The sequence below is a fragment of the Pimephales promelas genome, chromosome 20 (assembly GCF_988280905.1).
Source record: "Pimephales promelas chromosome 20, fPimPro1.hap1.1, whole genome shotgun sequence".
Taxonomy (NCBI): domain Eukaryota; kingdom Metazoa; phylum Chordata; class Actinopteri; order Cypriniformes; family Leuciscidae; genus Pimephales; species Pimephales promelas.
This window is the reverse complement of record NC_142788.1, coordinates 8553463-8574091: the sequence shown is the minus strand read 5'-3', so window position 1 is coordinate 8574091 and position 20629 is coordinate 8553463. Positions and strand designations below refer to the sequence as shown.

The window sequence follows — 20629 nt, the reverse complement described above, 5'->3', positions numbered from 1 at the left end:
AGGCTGGACAGGTTTGAGTTTATCTTCTCTACTGAGGTGCATTAATGTTGCCTTCTGGCCAAGTGATGGGAATCTGAATTGTGTTTTCATTACAATTTTCATATGAATGAGAGTGGCCTGCGGCTCAAGGTTGTGCGTGTTTGTGTGTGTGTGAACACTGCTTGCTCAGAGGCTGAGCAAAATCTGTTATGTTTTCAATTATGCATTTCCTGTTACACCCTTTGGGTTTGAAGCGGGTCATTGCATGGAGTCAGTGTTGTTTTATAGGATAACCACACAAGCCACGTTCTTCTTGCATGTCAATGAGCCGAAATCGAATGCGTCACTCTGAAGATCCAACGAAACATTTCATTAACGCTGAGCGCTTCACTAAACTAATACCCCTCCACCAGTGTGTGTCCTTTGAGCTGCGCTGTGGACAACTGCAGGCAGCTTCACCTACGAACTCTCATTACACTAAGTCACTTTTCTGAGACTTAGCCCTAATTAAAGGGGTCATGAACTGTCTTTTTAAATTATATTATATTGTTTTCTGAGGTCAAATGATGACGTTCGCTTGGTTTTTGCATTCAAAAACATCAAAATGAATAAGTAATAGGCTATTTTGTATCCTAGTTTTGAGCCTAGCTGAAAAACGCTCGTTTTTTTATGGGCGTGTCGCACTGAAGCATTGGAGCACAGTCTTCTTCCACAACCAGGCACTGCACAATATTTTGTATTGCTCGTTAGCTCCATCCGTTTGTCATCACGAGGTAGGCCTACGTTATTTAGCTATGCGTGTAATGCGCGAATCGGTGGGCGGGGCTAAACCGGCCGTGTTGAAGTAGGCGTTGATCTTCTTCTAGCTGTTCTAGGGTGGTGTTTTATCCTCTTTGACGTCATAGTTCCCCACTTTGAAAAACGAGTCGTTTGCTGAGGCTGGTGTCAGTAAAAGCTTTTAATGGACTAACAAGGATGTTTTCAGTTCTGAAAATTACAGGATATTCTTGACCTCTTAGATGTCAAAAGCTCAAGGAAAATTTGATTTCTCAGTTCATCACCCCTTTAATGTTTCAAGCTGACGCAATATGATATGGTTCATTAAATTGAAGTTAGGGTTTTATTTTAGATTTAAGATTTTAGATATTTTAGATTCCATCTCTTGTTCTCAGCCTAATATTTCCAACAAAAACTGTCCGGAAAAAACTGTCCACTAGGGGTGTGCGATATTGGCAAACATTTATATCTCTGTTTTCTTGGATTTGATCGATACTGATAATTAGACGATATTTTGCCGAGTGTGTTTATTGTGTTGGTTACCTGTGTCAGGTTTACGACTGCAATGGACAGCCAACTCCTAAAGTTTTTGATGTTCTTCATATTATGTTTGGTGGTCAGTTTACAGCGGTGAGAGAAATGATCTTTTTCCAGGAAGTGTGAATTGATTTGTACCTTTTATAATTTAACGTCCTTAGACGTTTTTTTTTTTTTTTTGTAACATCCTTTTAGAACGTTTTTCTAACCTAAATAAATGTATGCATTTTCTTTTGTCAAAATTCTTTGATGTAATCAATAAATTAAATTAGAATAAGATGACAATGTTGGGGGGGTTACAATCAAATGAAATCGCCATCAACAGAATTCATCTTTGCAGTGCAGAGGAAACAGAAGCTGATCTGAAGTGGCATTTACACACACTGTTTAATGCAGCTCAGACGGACATGAATGCATTTAACCTGCAGATACGCATTTATACATATGTTTTAAACATAAAATATTGAAATATTTTTAATGAGTGGGTCATTGAGTTTCAACCGACTCATTTAAACAGCTGATTCTTTCAGGAACAAATCATTTGACTCTCTAAATGAGTGACTCATTGAATCATTCATTCAACAGTTTCGTTCAACAAGTTGATTAATTTTTTTCCCCCTTATCATTAACTCTTTCCCCGCCAAACACGGAATTTTCCGGGTTTAATGAAAAAACGCATCCCCGCCAAACACGGAATTTTCCGGGTATCCGTGTTTTAGGTGGTATACGGTAAGGAAGACGTTCTGAATGAGTGCGCAACTCTTTGATCAGAGAAACAGATTGCAATCGTCTCAAACAGTGGAGTAGTGAGAATGTATCAGACAGACAATGCAGAGGTATATGGCTGAAGTACTGGAGGTTAATGGACTCGGAGTCCGATCACTCTTTATTTGATAATTCTGAATCTGATCGGAACGAAGTAGTCAGTGAGAGAGATGCACATGTTGTCACAGAAAGTTCTAGCCATGGTCGTGCCGCAGATAGATCGTATAATATTATGACACTATAATATTTATGTGTGTGTGCATGCATTTATGTGTGGCTGTCTAAATATGAAGGTGTAATTGTCAAATTATTTCTCTCTTTGTGCACATTTACCACATTGTAATATGTATTTGTGTGTGTGTGTGTGTGTGTCTAGGCCTTTTTATTGTAATTCCAATTATTCATTATTCACAGGTAGAACACAGAGAGGCAGAGGCAGAAGTTTTATTGCAAAAGTTACATTTCCCTTACATCCTGGGAAATTTGATATATTTTACATTTATTTATGTTTTTAATTTATTTTGGAAAGTTTTATATATGAAGGAAACAACATCTGAATGTATTCTGCTTTTAAATGCACTTGTTTGATAAAAATACCTTTTTCTCAGTTTTGTGTCCAAAATGTTGTGTTTTTGACAAAACCTACCTCTGTTCAAGAGGCAATAAAAAAAGAACAAATGAAGATAAAATAAAAACGTTTTTTTTTGCCTTAAAGCAGAGGCTCAGATCTTTATTTTTATATATATCATCTTCATATATTCATGGAAGAAAATATTCAGCGGGGCATTCAAATTTAGCGAAAATATTGGGTTAATATAAATTTAGAGTTAATATTGGGTTCATTTTAAATGCATTTTAATGGACTAAATCATGCAGTGAAAGTGTGCACTCTAACTGCTCACACACACACTAGTCTAACCTACTAGACTTCATCACACACTGCATGCGTGCACTCTCTGGGTGTGTTTTTGTAAAGTGACTCTGGGTGTGTTTTTGTAAAGTATCAGACTCGCACACCACTGCTGTCAAAAAACTATTGTCATAGAAACATTAGAGGTTTTTTTTTTTCTTTTGAACTCTCTAAATAGATTTTTTATTAATTCAATTTGAGCAGATCTCATGGTCTAGTGGTTGACACATGTGTGCACTTTGAGCCATGTTGCTCATATGGCCAAAATGGTTTGAATCTGGCTAGCATTATTATTCTGTATATTCCCCCATGTCATTTCTTCCATCCCTATCAATTGATTGCTGCAGGTATGACGTCAGAACCTGTCAGACTAATTAGGTTATGTTTACCACAGGCTTTATTTGACTCATTCATTCAAAACCCCCATTATAAATCCCCATAGGAGAGTCTCGAAGGAACCAGCGGCGAGTTAGTCTTCCTGGTTCTGACGTCGTGCCTGCACCACTAGATGTGGAAGAAAGACAAACCATAAAACTACAATCATAATAATAACATTTGATGAAATCTGGTTATATTTATATTTTTATATTTTACTACCAAGCTGGTTTGGTCATCATGATATTGCTGTCGAAGTTAAACAGCTGTCATTCACAAGCTCTACACTTTCGCATCTGTTATTTGCATGTTTATTAAATGTTCTACCTAATTTGTAAATGTTCTCTGCTACCACTAAGGTCCTGTTTCCAGCCTGATCGAGCATGTTTTTTTTATTATATTTAATCCCATTGCACAGAATTTTGCAGATTTAAACTTTTTGCTCACTCTCATTGTCCCACAGAAGTATTCTTTTACAATGCACTGCTATTGTTATACTCTCTAAAGCTGACATTCTGTTATTTTTAGGTGTGTGTGTGTGTGTGTGTGTGTGTGGTGAGCTGTTTTGCTAACACATGCAGTATACTGTATGTTGCAAGCTATCTTGCTGATGCAGAAAACATTTAATTATTTAGCATTTATTCACTAATTTATTTTCGTTTACATGCAATATTTCTCAGTTTGGTTGATTAATTGAGCCGTGCATAATGTGTGTGTGATTATAGCACGGGCTTGCTTATTTGCACGAGACCCTACATTAATACATTTTTACAGTGCTGGCTTGCAATCCAACAGTAGTAACACACAGTACACGTATTAGATCATATTTTATGGGTAAAAATATGTTTAAGGCCCTGTTTCACAGACTGGGCTAGGATTAGGAGTTCAGTTAGGACATTAAAAATGTGCCTTAAAAACATTACTGGTGTACATCTTGAGACAAAACAATGGCTCTGACATATTTTAAGATATTCTTTCAGTTATAACAGCTCAAACATGCATTTTAGTCTGAGACTAGACTTAAGGCTTGTCTGGGAAACTAGGAGTAAATGAAACATTGCAGAAACATTACACTTCCGTAACTGAGTGAATCTCCCAAAGCCTGTCAAGAAATTTGATTTTGCATGATGAAAATGAGCTATTTTTGGACCGTTGTGCATTTGTCTGCAGTGAAATACGTCCCAAGTTGACATAGACATCAGGTCGTGATTCATTGTAATTTATTTTCCAATTGTGTGATAAGGTCAGCAGACACGCTGATCATATTGAAGAATACTGATGTTGATAAATATGAGAGACTTTGCATTTTAAAACAAGAGCTAAAGCATTTGTGGTAAAGAGAAGTGTGTGTTTGTTGCTGAGAACCAGTCCTCATTCAGCGCTGTAGAGTGTGTTCACACTAGCACTGTTGGTGTGCACCTGGGTGCACAATTTTTAATACAATTGATACAATTGAATCGTATTGTTTTGAAAGATATTTACAGATATTTGGAAGTGTAACACTGGGGCAACAGATGGTGCTTTTTGCTCACAAATCGCCTACACGTGCTGAAAGGAAGTTTGATTTCTGATTTTGCATTTCATTTATTTTAACTAAAAATAAAACTGTAGAAATGAAGTGCAGTCAGGGTCAATTTAGTTGTAGGCCAACAGATTGTCATCATTTTTAGGAATCAAGCACTCATTCTGATTATGGTTCTGACTTCTAAATACGGCTAGATTCATACCTACATGTTGTTTGGTTCACGGTTAATATATTACGCACTTAAGATGTGTGTTGCGGGGTGAATGTCTGTCAAATGAAAGGTATCAATCGTGAACTTGTAGAAACTGCTGTTATTAAATAAGTTTTGTTCATATACAGAATTTAGTTTTGGTATAATTTAATTTTAAGGTGTACTTGTCACACGTTAATTAATATTTTATGTTTTTATTAATTAATATTACGTTAATTAATATGACTAAATACTTACTGTAAAATATAATATAATTATGCTGTAACAAGGACACTTTAAAATGGTTAACCTCTTAGAGAGAGAGAATAATGCCCACATTCCCATGCCATTTATATTTATACATTAACAAACTCATATGCATTGACCACTAGCTGTAACAGTGTGGAAATGTGTAAAAGAAAAGTGAATAGCTGTACAATCTGCCATTCATGCGCTGTGAGCGCTCTAACAGATGCGCTGTCTATTGAAAATGAGAAAACCGCTGCGGGACGGAGGGATGTCAGACATAACTGATGACTCGTCTTCCTTCTGATGGATTCTGGATGAGACTGGAATGAGAAAGCTTCAAACAGCTTATCTTTAAATCAGAAATACTCCCCTGTTGTTGAAGGAGCCAAACTGGCGTTATCTCCCGGATCAAAGCATTCCCACTTTCCTCGTCCCTAGACTGTTCTTTTTTTTCTTTTTCTTTTTTCTTTGTGCGTCTTCAAAAGGGTTTATTTCTGGAAACATGGTCACTGAAGTGCCAAACCCACCTGGAGGTCACATTTATATTTAAATCCCATTAACAGTATTAAAGGGTTTCTCAATTGTGCCATTGTCAAGACTCAAATATTATTCTCCCAAAATAGCAACAAAAGTTGGTTTTCTCCCTGCAGAGACAGAGGCATTCCCTCTCTATTCCATGGAGACGTCGGCCGTCCCAAAGAGTAAGACCCTCCACACGCCCCTCTGTCTTCCTGTGCACCTCTGCTGTTCCTCTGCTCTTTACTGCTGCTCGGAGCCAACCTTTCTTGTGGATCTTACTGGTAGCAAGGTTAAATGGAGATGTTCTTATTTTGTAAATGAATGAGTCTTTACTCATCCTCATGATGTTCCAGTGTTGTTGAAGTTAAAGGGGTAGTGCATCATTTGCTCACCCTCATGTTGGTCCAAACCTGTGTGACTTACTTTCTTCTGTGGGACATTTAAAGAGCATATTTTCGTAGCATTTTGGTTACCAAACAGTTCATTTTCTTTTCTTTTTTTTTTCAAACACAAATTCCCATTGACTTCCATTTATATTGTTTTAAACATATGGTGTAAGTCAATGATCGCTGAAACTGTGGTTACCAACATTTTTTTTTTAAATATGCTCTAGAAGAAAGTAAGTCACACAGGTTTGGAACGGCGTGAGGTGTAGTAAATTATGACAGAATTTACATTTTTGTGGTATACATTATTACTTTAACTAAAAATATGTATTTATTATAATAATATATGTATTATATATACAAATTATTTAAATTATGCTGAAATAAATTTCAAAAATTAGATTGAAAGATAAATGAATTATAAAATGTTGACTTGGCAACTAACTCAAATAAGTTAAGATATTAAAATAACTAAAATGTGAATAGAAATAAATATAAGCAATTAGAAATAATACTTTAAGACTTAAAATATAAGAACTATCAACTAATTCAAAATTAGAGCCAGACCGATATATCGGGCGATATTAGGCATTTTCCAAACTCGGTATCGGTATAATGGCAGTTATAATGGCCGATAAATGAATGTTTAAAAAAAACAAACAAAAAAAACGGATGAAACATGCTTCAATCATCTCTCCTTGGCCTGTTATATTGAAAATGTATGTTTTACAATTTGCAGTATGACGTTATCTATTGCTAAATTATGGCTCATCATAGACTAGCTAACCACAAAGCTAGCTAATGTCACTATCATCAGTGGAAGACCGCTAACGTTAACATTAATGAGCTTGGAAACCACAATGAACTTTTTAGTAAATTGTTCACTGCCTAAATTACTGTATTTACTTATTTATTTATTTGATTACTGTATTTATAACTAGCATATCTCTAGTTACAGTCCCTGCATTGTAAAATGTAAGTTAGACTTGCGAGGAGTGAACATCTAGACATAGAGGGAAAAGTATCAAACGTATCTTGTGCAGAAAAGTTAGCTTTTCTTTTACACTTGTGTGAAATCCAACAATATTTAACAAAAAAAAAATATCGGCCGATATATCGGAATATCGGATTTTAAAAGCCCAAAATATTTGTATCGGTATCGGCCTTCAAAATCCTTTATCGGTCGGGCTCTATTCAAAATATAAATAATACTAAAATAGCACTGACGTTCCATGCCAGTACGACTTTTTATTCTATGTAAGGTACTTTTTCAGAATGTTCATGCTATTATTTTACATATAATTAACGCAGATGTACGACAAAAAGGACCAATTAAAAAAAAGTTCCTGATGTGATTCGTTGGAGGTATTCCAAGTCTTAAGTAATGTAGGCCGAATAGTTTTACATGAGAAAGAGACCAAAGTTTGAAGTCAAAATTTCAATATGCTTTCATGTATGGAGGAGAGCAGCATTAAAATTCTTCAAACTATCTCCAATTTTTTGTTCCACTTGAGAAAGTCAGTCATATAGGTTTGGAATAACTTGAGGATGAGTAAATCAGGACACAACTTTAATGTATTATCTATTTCTTTAAGTTTGTAACTGTCTCTAGACGTTTGGGAACCTTGTCTTCTCGCAGACCTCTCTGGGGCCAGCTTTTCTTGGCAGTGGTGGCAGGATTCAAGCTCTCTCTCCCTTTTTCAGTCTACTGCTCTCTTGTTGACCTCACAACTTTTGATAAGCTACTGCTCGGCAGCTTTGCTGTCATTGTTTTATTTTACTAACTCCTTTTTTTACAATTCTGCCAGTGTTTAATAGCAGTCGCACAGACAAATAAAAGAATTTGTGCGTCATTTGTAAATAAATGCCTCATCACGTCCTCCTCCTCGGTTGTCTTTGTATTACATAGCTTCACTGCTGTACTGAAGTTATGAGCTGCTTCCACACATCAGTGGATTCATAAACTGCTAAGGACTGAGATCTTAATCTCTGACTCGGATACGGCCTGTTTTTGAAGTTATTGAATTCTTTTCACGATCGAATGATGTATCATATTGAAATGACCATCAAACTATGCTGATGTGTAATCAGTGTTTTTTTCAGTTACGGCAGCATTCTGTCAATCACTAAAGGGTGTGGACGTCATGATCAATGAATGCCGATTCCAATGAGAACGCTTACTTTGCTGACTTATAGAAACGTCCTACTTGACAAAACATTGATATAATCAATTACAAAACAGAACTACTTTTAGCCTTGTGACTTTTCTTCTAGTCAGACGCTTAAGAAGTTTGACTAGTGATTGATGATGGTGAATATATGAAGTGACGTGTTGTCCCCTTGATCTCCTGCATGTTTTTGAGTTTACCTGAATGTCTTGGTGTTTACTTTCTTGAGTTTTTGGACTATGGATTGTCTTCCATGTGTAACCGGGGGTGAGTTACATACCCTCAGTTCACTTGTTACTCTATTGGTCAGGGTTGGTGTAACCAGATATTTCTCTGTCCAACATTAAGTCACTTCTTATTTGCCTAGTCTAGTGCATGATCTTTATAACCTTGGGATGATAGATGGTGTTTTTCTCAGTCGGAATTGTCGCTGTTTGCCGCTTCATCTGTTCTGCTGGGAAATCATTAATGCGAAGTTTTAACATAAATTGCAGCTGCTTTTTTTCCAAATTGCGCTATGGTTGGTGTCTTCATGTGGTTGTCTCATTGTGTTTTTTTTTTCTCTTACAGATTGAGAAGATCATGACTTTGATTGGTGCCGGCATTGACTTCTCCAAAGACCAGGATTGCTCCGCCACAGGTATGTGATGGCGTTACCCTTTCAACTGTGCTTTATTATTCAGATGAAAGATGCAAAGAGTTTCTGACACAATGGACAATGCATTGTATTTGTAGTTTATTGTATTTAATTGTTTTTGCAATCACTGCTCATTGTAGCCAAAGTTAGCTGGTGGTTTGGTCTCCTGATGTTAACTGAGCATCAAGTATGTTTGAACGAGGATCTGTCTCCCCTATGAAATGAGACCTGACTGAGCAGACCAGCAATGAAACACAATAACCTCTTGATGGGCAAGAGGAGGACGAAGGCCAAGTCCAGAAGAGTTACATTAGTGAATAAGGGATATGGGGTTGGCTGGCCCTTTAAGTGGAGAATGAGAAATCCCAGTGTGCCGTTGAAGGACGAGGGGACACTTGAGAGTTAAATCAATGGACGCTGAGATGCTTGACGATTCAGCCTTGGTGTGATGCATGACCTTGTTCTGTATGGAGGCAGTTTATTGACCTTCCTCTGGAATTAACCAAACTACAGCAATCGAGACCAGAGAGACCGTCACGCTTGCTGTATCACTCGGTCCTGTAAGCACGGTTTGGAAACTCCTGCTTAAGTTCTTAAGTTTAAGCCTTGAATAAATCACCATTCTCTCATAAGTTTATCTTAAAGCCTGTAGACACTGTTTCAAGTGGTTTGTGTCTCTGCAAGGGGCCTTTGTATTCCAACTGGGTTCATTGGCCCATATAAGTGCTAGAGGACCAGTCTTTCCACTGTCCTTTTATCACATGGCACTGGGACTGACCTCATTTCCTGTTTCCTGCGGGCATCCTACTTGGACATGATTCCTGGTTTTTGATTTTATTAGTGGTGCTTATTAAAGCCAACATTACTTTTTTTGGGCGTTCTTGACGATGCAAATTTGAACAAACCCGTAACCAAAGTAAGACTTTAAAGTGTTATTGAGTTGTGCTACTAACTTTTTACGAAATCAGACTTCAGATTTTTGGATAGTGAGTTGGCACTTTTGACTTGGCTAGAAAGCCACCACCTAGATACCTCCCAGAACAGTCTTGGTTCACTTGTACCATTTTTAGATGGTAACAATATTTTTTTTATAAACTAAAGTAAACTTCTTTGACTTCACTTCACATCAAGAATACCATATTTAATTTATACACTCCTGCGACATAATTTGTCGCATGTTTTTTTCATTATGTGTATGGCTATGTGTATAAAGGTGCTAAAATATTAACATGCATGAGTGTCAGGGGAATTAGAAGAAGAACTGCCCTGCAGCTTGGCAATAATCTCAGATCTACACCCTCTAGCCTAGAAGCTCTGCATATGCCTGTGTGTTTGTGCTTTGCTTTCTGTGTAAGCACTGTTTATCATTACACCTCGTTTCTTTCTTTGTCTTTTGAGTCATTCGTCTAATATTGTCACCATTGTCACTACACTGGCAAAAGATGAACGGACTTGGTCAGGTCAATGGATGGGACAAAGGTTTGATGAGTCCTTAGACAATGGAGAGCAGGCCCGCAGTTTCTTCGAGGGGAAGAGAGAGGGAGGCAGGGAGAGGGAGGAGGCAGGGAAAGGGAGGGGATAGCAGGAGTGAGGGAGAGGAAGGAGGAGACGGTGCAGAGCAGAATTGACAGTGTCCGGTTGAACAAGGAGACCGCACCTTCTGTGCCGAAGGGATTACTGCTGCATTTCTTACAGCATCCAGACTCGTCTGCACCGCTCGCCCTGCGAAGTGTGTCAAGTTTGAGCGTCGTTCTGTGGAGCAGGGTTGACAAACATCCCACTGACCTTGCATTTCTAACTGAGCAGCTGCCGGGATGCCTCAAGGAACTAGAGGGATATCTAGATGTCTGCAACATACTCGGAGGATTGACTGTTGATGTGGGAAGTGCACTCACTTTCTCTGTTTGGACTTCTATGATTCTGGGAAGACTTTGTTGTGTTGGAAAAGCGAGTCTTGTATTTTTGCGGTTGGGAGTCTCTGATGAAGTTTGATAACTGAATCCCTTTTGCTTTTGATTCCTCTTTGATTAGACCGACTTCAAGACTAGGTTTATTAGTGAGGCATGTGTTTGGTGCCCTCTTTTCCGTCTGCAACTAAATTTAATCATAGGCAGGCGTATTTTTTGTAGAATAAAGATGATATCAAGAGTTGTGATAGCTTTTTTTCTCTTTGCCTACCAAACACCAGTGCTTGATCTCATGTACCTTTGATCCTGAGTCACTTTGTACAATGCAAGTCCTGCCTGACTTTTAAGTACCACTATCATAGAGATTGGATTAGAAGTTAATTTGCATGCGGATGAAGAGCGGAGTATGCTCAAGTTAAGAGTTTCCAGGCTCATAGCAATTTTTAGTCACTCTTAGGTGACACTCTTAGGTAGACGTTTTGAGTTATTGGTAAGAGTTACTCTGCATGGGATTGGTAGATATTGTTTGGGCATAGAGTTGCACGGACAACACGTCTGCTTGTGTTAGATAAAGGTGGGAAGTTTATTTGTGCACCTGCCTCCACGTGGACACCCCAGGAGGGAGATGTTTTTCTTGATGCCCTGCTGTGCTCTTCCTCATTAAACAGCTCAGTCAATTAGGGATTGCAAAGATAGATCTGCAAGCTCGCATTTTCAGGAACTAGCTTTGCCTGGGTTCTAATGAAATTGGATTTATTACTGTTACCTAGGGATGAACGTCGTCTTCTCTCACCGATTGGATTGTGAAATCAAACCTTTGATTCATAGGGTGATTTTGGACTCAAATGGAAACTTCGATAATTGCTGGTCTTGGCCCCCAATTGTTTTCCGTGTGCATATTTCATAGCAACTTGTTACAACTTCTTAAATATAAATTGGAAGGTAATGTGGAGTCTAAATCTGTGATCAGCCTCAGCTTTGGGCTCATCTTCATCCCAAATTTGGAAACACGAACTTCATTCTTAGCAAGCGTGGTCCGCCCCTGCTGTGGGAGCGACCACACCTCTCGGCCGGGATCCTGTCGCCTCTGCCTTCTTGGTGTTTGTGCTCTCGGCACTGCTGGCCGAGGATGATGTGGCAGTGCCACGTCTCTTCCTCCGAGTGCCGATGCTACCGCCTCAACGGTTTCTCGCTCCTCAAGCGCCTTCCTCTGTCCGCAGGTGGATCCGGAAGGCTACTAGAGCAGCCGGTCGGTGATTGGTTGGAGCATATAGGCCTTCCACAGTATGAGAGCAAGCTTCTGCTCAACGGCTTTGATGACCTGCGGTTCATGGTGAGTAATACATGCCTTGTTTGTATTTTTAATTGCGTCTCACTTTTATTGCTACTGTGCCTTTAAGACTTCTGTATGTGAATGTACTCTGTTATGATTGTCTAAACTGTTTACATGTGAAAACAACTTAAAATGTTACTTTGCCATTTGGATTTGCCTTTGGTGTCTTGTCTTTTTTTACTGATCATATTGCCATTTAGACGTTAAATCTATTTTTTTTTAATTTTTTTTTTTACTTTAAATCTTCACATCTTTGCAAAATGCTTGTCATCAAAGAGCTTATATTTTTGTATGGCAGTTTTGATAGTCTGGTGGTTTTGGATATAGGCTAGTAACTCTGATGTTGCTGAGTAATCACCTTCAAGCACACACTTAGAAAACGAGAGGGTTTTCTTGTACCCTGAATAAATAAGTGTTTAGAAGTATGCTGCCGTAGCAGCAGGGCGGTCAGCATTCGTTTTAAACTGGGAGGTCAAATGAACGGTGGGCGTTCTTTGGTTTAACGTGATTTGCTATAGCAAAAAATAAGCACTTATTCAAGGCGGGTGCCCCGGTCTTTATCCAGGGCCGGAATGATCAATCATTAGCAACCTAATTAGGATATTGTTGCGAGATTAGACGCTAAGTGGAATTTCTCTGTAGGCAGAGCTCAGTTACGTCCAATAACTGCAGACTGTAGACAATAAAGGTTTATAAAACACTAGCCTCTGGAAAATAGGGTTTGACAAGCCCAATTAATAAAGTACTTTTTAGTGGTGTTTGCAAAGGCTTAAATGATCATCACCAAGAAGTATACCTCAAATCATGCATTTTTTTTTTTTTTTTTTAAACTGAGGAGAGCTATTACTATTCTTAATCTGGGTGCACAAACACTGCACGTTTTTTAAAAGGTCCTTTACGGTTGTTGCTTGTCAGTAAGGGTTGCCACCTGTCCCGAATTAGCCGGGACATCCCGATTATTGAGTGCTACGCTGATCTGACTAATATATCAACAGCAACACGACACTTGAGAATGACCACAACACATCCAGTCACGCACATCCGACCAAATAAACTATAAATTGAGAATGAATTATCTAATCTATCTAGATATAAATTATGTATATAAATCCTGCATACTGATGCCCGTAAATGAGTTCAAATCTTCTGGAATCTAGAGCTGCGAGACAGAACATGTGCGCCAGCGCCAAACCGTGTAGCGTGCCCACTGCAGAGAGCGAGAGACCTTGCCTGCGAGATAACAGCTTGTATTGATGGTGCACTGCTATTGTACTTGGTAGTTGTAGTCTATTGTGTGATTAAAACTCGTGTGCCGGCTGTATTGAGTCGTTTTGTCCAACTGCATTTCCCACAATTCCTAAGTAACACACAGCCGCTAGTTGATGAGAAAATGAAGCGCTATTTTCAAGTTATGAACAAAAACCCCAAACGAGCATGCAAGGAAGAATCGACAGAAGCAATTTTACCAAATCAAATTAAGGGAGAAACTAAAAGGAATATTTATAGATATAACCCTCGAGTGGAAAACGGAAATACAAAAGAGTTGCCAGCAGACATGCCAGATATGTGGCACACACACTATGCACTAAACTAAAGAAAAAATGCAACAGTTGATAGTATTAGGGCCAATCCCAATTCTACCCCTTACCCCTTCACTTTCCCCTTCCCCTCTGTTTTGCGCGTCCACGTGAAGGGGTAGGGCTGTCCCAATTCTCTTTTGGTTGGAGGGGGAGGGCTAGGGTGAAGGGCCAGATAGCCCTTCAAACGAAGATTTTTCGGGAGCACACTTCAGACGAAGGGGTATGAGAAGTGTCACTGCTAACCCAGGCTGGCTGCCCAAGCGACAAAGGAGACCCATAAATTTAAGTATTTGTGGCTTTATTAAGTATTATAACGACAAATAATGATTTGCTTTATGTTACATTCAATATTGTGTTCATATTTACGGTCAGCTTCTTCACAGAAACGTTTGTAAAAAAAAAAAAAAATCGCTAAAATTACTGTAGTTTGCTAACGGTAGTCCCGCAACATATTTTAGTCGTCTCCGTTGTTTCCTGCGAACTTCACAAGATGCTGTCGACGGGATCTTGGAAGTTGTGATAAACATCGGCGCATCTCCTGTGACGTAGGCGCTAGCGACGACTTATAATGACGTTTAACGGAGGCGTAGTGGTGTCCTATTTCTTAGGGGAATATTTTCACCCCTACGCATTGCCACTCTGTTTCAAGGGTCAAGGGGAAGGCGAAGGGGTAGGGCTAGGGGAAAGGGAAGGGGTAAGGGGTAGAATTGGGATTGGCCCTTAGTCTCTTAGAGGAGTGTGATGGGATAGGTTAGTGCTATAGTTTTTCTGGCCACAGATCTGTTCCTTCATTTTTAGCAAATAAATACAAAGTTTGTCTAAACTAATTTTGGGATGCTTTGTATTTATTTTTTGTGCACTTGATGGACCATCAATGCCTCTTTAAGTGATGAATTCCATTACTTGTGTTTGTTTTCAGGGGTGATAATGGACGTTTTATACTTGTGCTACAACTAGCAAAATATTTGAGATCACACAACATTTTCTCTCTCATTATCTTCAGAAAGTTTATGAATATAGCTGGAATTCACACACACACACAAAAAAAAAAAACGCTTCTCTTTTTGGCTGATGATGCGCATTTTTGTGGATTCATGTAATAGGGACGCGGCCCACAAATGTTCTTCGGAAGATTGAGAAGCCAATAAGATGCTGTTTGAAAGAGCCCGGACTCCTTATAAGGGGCTGTGTTGTTTTTACCATGTGAGGTAATGAGGATTGGTGGTGATGCGGTTGAAAGCCTCAGCTGGCCGAGGAAGGCGATGTGCGTGTTGTAAATCAAAGATCCTGACGGGCCGCTGGATGCCCTCTGTTCTACTCTGAGAGCCACCTCATTGCAGAAGTAATGAAGGCTTTATGGCCAAGCTGGTCAGCTGTTTGTGTTTGTGTGTGTCTGCATTAGGCCATCTCTGCAGATGTTAGGTGTTGCGGAGATAGAAAGACTGGAGTAAGAGGTTGTATTCCATAGATTTTCTCAGTTCGCCATTAATTGCACTTCATCGCCCAAACGAGAGTTATCACAGTTGTACGTTAAAAATAGTTATACAATTAACAACAGTTATACTTATTTCTCACACAAGTAAACACAATTCACCATTTAAAGATTTCAATTGGTATCATTTATGTCATATACGGTACCATTCAGAAAAGGGCTTGACAATTTTGGCTAAGATCATAATCGCGATTAATCGAACAAGTTACCTCGATTACGATTATTGAACAATTATTTTAATTTTTTTGTCACTGGCAAGGCTTATGCTGTAAATATGTTTGTATTTTTTCTAATGAAAGAGTGCGTAATCCTATCTTTGCGGTTCTAAAATAAGGAAACACACAGATAGCTTTTAATGCTTATTAAATAATTAAAAATATTTAAAAATGTAGAAAATCGTTCATTTTGTAAACAAAATAAATTAGTGTAAATATCTTAAAAGTAAATTATAACTTGTATAAAACTAAAAAACTAATCCTTTTCATATTGTGTAGCATTTGTAAATGCTTGTGTTATGGAAAGCTGCTTTGTGGAGTGGAGGCACTTGTTTCTGGGCGTGTGTCAGTCTCTCTCTTTTTTCGCGTGTTTCTTTGGCACAAGCAGCTCCTGTTGCTGAGTTGACCCAGTATTTGAGGAATCAGAGACATGTGACATGTCTAAGCAGCATCTATAGTTTGCTCTTCCCCTTCTTCTTTCTCAAGCAATCATGCATGTGCATTGTTTTTCTCTGATTCGATCATAAACTAGCGCATTACATACCGTTTCACGATGATCCCGGCTTAAGCGCCATCATTACAACACGGCATTGATTACGGCTTTTGTTCACATCGCGTGTTCCGGGACTGAACACGGCAATGTTACTCTGTCCCCAACCTGGCGGCACCAATCCCGGGTCGAGAAGGTGTTTGTTCTTGCAATTTCCCGGGATTAACGCGCTGTGTGAAATGTTGCTTCAATGTCGCAGACTGGTCGGGCGGAGTTACGTGACTACACACGCGGTAATTATGTTTTAAGGGGAAAGTACAATAACACACAGTGGGCGGAAATGTTGATAGGATTCAAAAACCGAAATAACCGACGTGGCAAAATCACGTTGGTTATCCACAAGTTTCCTACGCCCCAAGAGGCCTTGCGTCAAAAGTGGGCGCGACTTCCGGTTTGAAGTAAACAAAGCGCTATTTGACATGCTTGACACTCGTTCATTCAACAGTTGACAGTCATTCAAGTTATAGCGATCCAAACTAGCTAACGATGTGGGAACACAACCTCAACGAAATTCAAAAGGGTGAAATAATAGTACCTTTACCCTCCGCAGTAGTATTATAATAACATTATTAATAATCAATACTCATCAAGGCATGTTGACAGACAGTTGTGCGAGCTGACAAACAATTAAAATAAAAAATACACACTTAGTCATTGTGCTTTGGAGTTTATTCAAAATTATAAATGAATGTGCTGCTTGAATACATTAACTGGCACATTTGGTATTCTGTCAACACAGGCTTTGATCCTGAGTTTAGGTGTAACATCAGTAGCGAACAGCCAATCACATGCTGAGAGAGTTTATAGAATATTAAGAATTTAAACAAATGTACACAGGAAGTTTCGTCGTCTTTTGAGAGGTGATGCAAACTACAGTCGTTGGTAGGATCATTGTGATTTCGTTTTCAGCTTATGTTCAAAACAATCACGTTTAAGCCACTAAATTAGTTTAGTCCGGCTATACATACAACCGCGAACAGCACATGTTGTCCCTGAGCTCCGTAACGACATCTCTCATAAAGATTGGCGTCTTTAAATAGTAAAATAATTCTCCGAAAAACAGCTAGCCTCTTCGCTAACTAACACACAAAATACCATTGGAATGCTACTTCAGCCGCCTCACCGGAAGTTTCACCCACTTTATTTTTTACAGGAGCGCCCCTCGGAAACTTGTGGATAGGCTCTGAATTTCGATAATGTCATCCAGCCCTAATTCAGAAGTTTCCGTGCAATCTTTAAAAAAAGTATGCTTTTATTTAGCAACGGCATTTTACATTTACAATCCATGTTACAAAGGTCAAAAACAATCAGGGTTTTGTTTTACTTTTTTTTTATTAGTCAAACTTTTTTTTATCAGTTTCCACAGAAATATTAAGTAGTACACCTGTTTTCAACGGTATTGTTTCTCGAGCATCAAATCATCATATAAGAATGATTTCTGCCATCACAGGATTAAATTACATTTTAAAATGTATTCTAATAGGAAACAATTTTTTCAAGATTTTGTAATATATATATATATATATATATATATATATATATATATATATATATATATATTGATCAAATAAATGCAGTAGTGGTAAACAATAGACTAAAAAAAATCCCCAAACGTTTGAACGCTGCACAGCTGAAGTCCACAATAACACAGATACTCTCTGCTGTGTTCAGATTCAGTGCCTGAATGCATTTGTGCTGATTGATGTATGCAGGATTAATAAATCTTAGCTGGACCGTACAGCTGTACTCTTACATACTTAACTCTGAATGTCACTGTGGAGACGAGTAAGAAATGAATTCAGCTTGGATTTGTTTATAAGCTGGTCTGTACCTCCTCATACTGTGGCCTAGACACTTTGAGCTTCTTGTTTCATCTCCATACATTGAAACTGCAGAAAGGTCATGTTTAACACTGAGCTGATTGGAAAGAGGCAAGCGTTTTCACATGGCTATTTTAACAGCTCAGCGGGTTTAGCATCCTTAGCTGTCGATGTGTTTAATATCTGCAGAATGCTTTGAACATCACTGTAAAGCTCTTTCTCGTCTTTGTCTTTTTTCTTCCACTTCCTCCCCAGTGCTATTCGGAGATGAAGATTTCATCTTCCTCTGCTCGCACTCTGTTTTTCATGGCCGAGTGTAGGATTGACGATCCGTTCTGTCGAATATAATACTGGTGAAAAAAGCTTGGGCTCGATATGCTTAAAGCGGGAAAGTTTTTCGGCTAACAGGCGACACCATTGTCAGAACGATCCCCATTCACACAGATCCGTGAAACGACTAAACTACTGTATTCTGCTACCAGGCCATTAGATGGCGATGAAACGCTGCAGACTGAACACACAATACACATGTGCGTGATGTCATCGTCTTCAGAGATTCACGTTTTTGCTGTTTACTTGAAGACTGTTTTCAAAAATGTGCACTTTGAAACCCGTTTTCAAAAGTTTGTGTTTCCAGGCACCCAGAACGCTGTTTTCACGCAAACAAACGATCAAAACACATAAAAAAGTTTTGGTAACACTTTATAATAACTGCACGCTATTAATCATTAGTTAAGCATGAGTAAACAGTTAATTCATCATTTATAAAACATTAATAGACATTAATAAGCAGTTTATAAATATAGCTATAAATGCTTTTTTCTTGATTTATACGCGTATCTATAATGCGTTTAATAATTGTATTTTCATACTTTGTTAATGATCAATTAATAATTTCTAAATGAAGTATAGCATTATTTACAAACCAGTTGTTTAAGAGTTGTCAGTCATTCATAAAATCACTTAGAAAGTGTAAGTAAATGTAGTAAATACAGGTAGTTATAAAGCATTTAGTAGTGGTCAGTTAACTATTTTTGTGAGCTAATCTAAAGTGAGGACTATTCATGCTTTGTAAAGCATTTATAAAGGCGATTTAAAGACTCGTCAATCGTCTAAACAGTAAAATGTAACAAACACAACGCAGTGATACAGAACATAGAAATATTTAACAGCCTTTAAAAATGCTTTACAAGGCATGACTAGTCCTCACTTTAGATGAGCTCACGAACATAGTCAACTGACCATTACTAAATGCTTTATAACTACCCAAATTAACCCTTAATTACAGCATTAATACATGTTAATAAAGCATTTATTAACACATTAAGTAACCATCACTATATGTCTGAATGATAAGCTGTATGAATGTACATTTAAATAGTTTATTAATCATTTACTTGCACGTTCTAAGTAATCTTACGAACCATTGACAACTCTCAAATAACTGGTTAATAAAAAATGCAATTCTTCATTTAGAAACGATAAATTAATCATTAATAAAGGATGAAAATACAATTATTAAACAAATTATAGATATGCTTTTAAATCAAGAAGAAAGCATTTATAGCTGTATTTATAAACTGCTTATTAATGTCTATTAATGCTTTATGAATGATGAATTAATGTTTACTCATACTTAACTAATTATTATTAGCGTGTAGTTATTATAAAGTGTTAAAGTTTTACGTTTTTAGTTGAAAATGGTGTCATGTAAACAGCCCCATTGACATCAGTCTGGAGAATTGTATGGACATCAAAATAAGGTTTTATCAGTTGGCCGTTTATGTTATTTAATTACTTGCAGTGTGTCTAGTTGACGCGAGCGCTACAACTAGAAGCTGTCTACCCTGGACGCTGTTTTTACTGGGTTTATCAAACTAATGCAGTCTTGGTGAGCAGAAGACACCATACAAACCATAAAAAAATCTTACCAAACCCAATCTTTTGAATGGTAGCTTTAGGGCCCTTTCACCTACCTTGTTTGGTTCAAACTTTTCAGTTCAAAATTACAGGTGTGAAACCTCTCCCGGACCACGGTCCAGACCAAACAGACGAAAAGAGGTAGTCTTTGCATCCAACTGAACAAAAGTTTGGTTTATTTCTAGTGTGAATGCTTTTTCTGTATGAAAAAGCATTTGTTGTTATCAGAGCCGGCCAACTTTTTCGTGTGGAGCTATGTCTACCGAGGTGGATAATACATCATACACAGTATCATAGAATTATGTCCAATTGCCATAAAGCAGTTTATGTTTCTTGCTCGTTCTCGCTTCTCACGAGACTTCGTAATTGCAAGTTTCCAGGACATTAGTCCCCAAGGTTGTTTTTCCGCCTGGGGACGCTGGAGCGAGCGGGGAAAGTCACCATTCTCACCAGAACAGGCTATTAAACCATTCAAATGATTTCTGAACAGGTTTTTAAGTTGAAATAGTTGCCAAGTGCCCCTTTAACAAGTGTGGTTTCATGCATATTAAAGAACTTCTGGATGTCAGAGCTTGAGTAACACACGTGCGATACTAGATAGAGGCCAATTGATTGCTCTTCCTTTCCCAACTAATTCCAACTACAGTGCAGGAGTACGATTCAAAGGTCTCTCTTTCCAGAAGTGCATTACCACCCACAACCATCTCCGTTCCTTCTTCCCATCCCGTTCTCGTCTCTGCACTCCACTTCTCCATAATTCACCCCAAAGAAGACCGCTGCCTTTGATCTCGCCTG

General features: G+C 38.3%; 1 protein-coding gene across 8 annotated transcripts in view; it reads left to right on the top strand.

The window, feature by feature from the left end:
* Window positions 1–20629, top strand: part of anks1aa (ankyrin repeat and sterile alpha motif domain containing 1Aa) — a 203890-nt gene that overhangs the window by 151773 nt on the left and 31488 nt on the right. For 6 of the 8 annotated variants that reach the window (XM_089124473.1, XM_039664005.2, XM_089124472.1 and 3 more), the window contains 3 exons: window positions 5958–6008; window positions 8951–9020; window positions 12145–12257. In XM_089124473.1, coding sequence (XP_088980599.1) covers window positions 5958–6008; window positions 8951–9020; window positions 12145–12257 — 234 coding nt within the window. The remainder of the gene's footprint in view (window positions 1–5957; window positions 6009–8950; window positions 9021–12144; window positions 12258–20629) is intronic. The other 2 variants (XM_039664006.2, XM_089124474.1) reach the window with 1 other exon arrangement.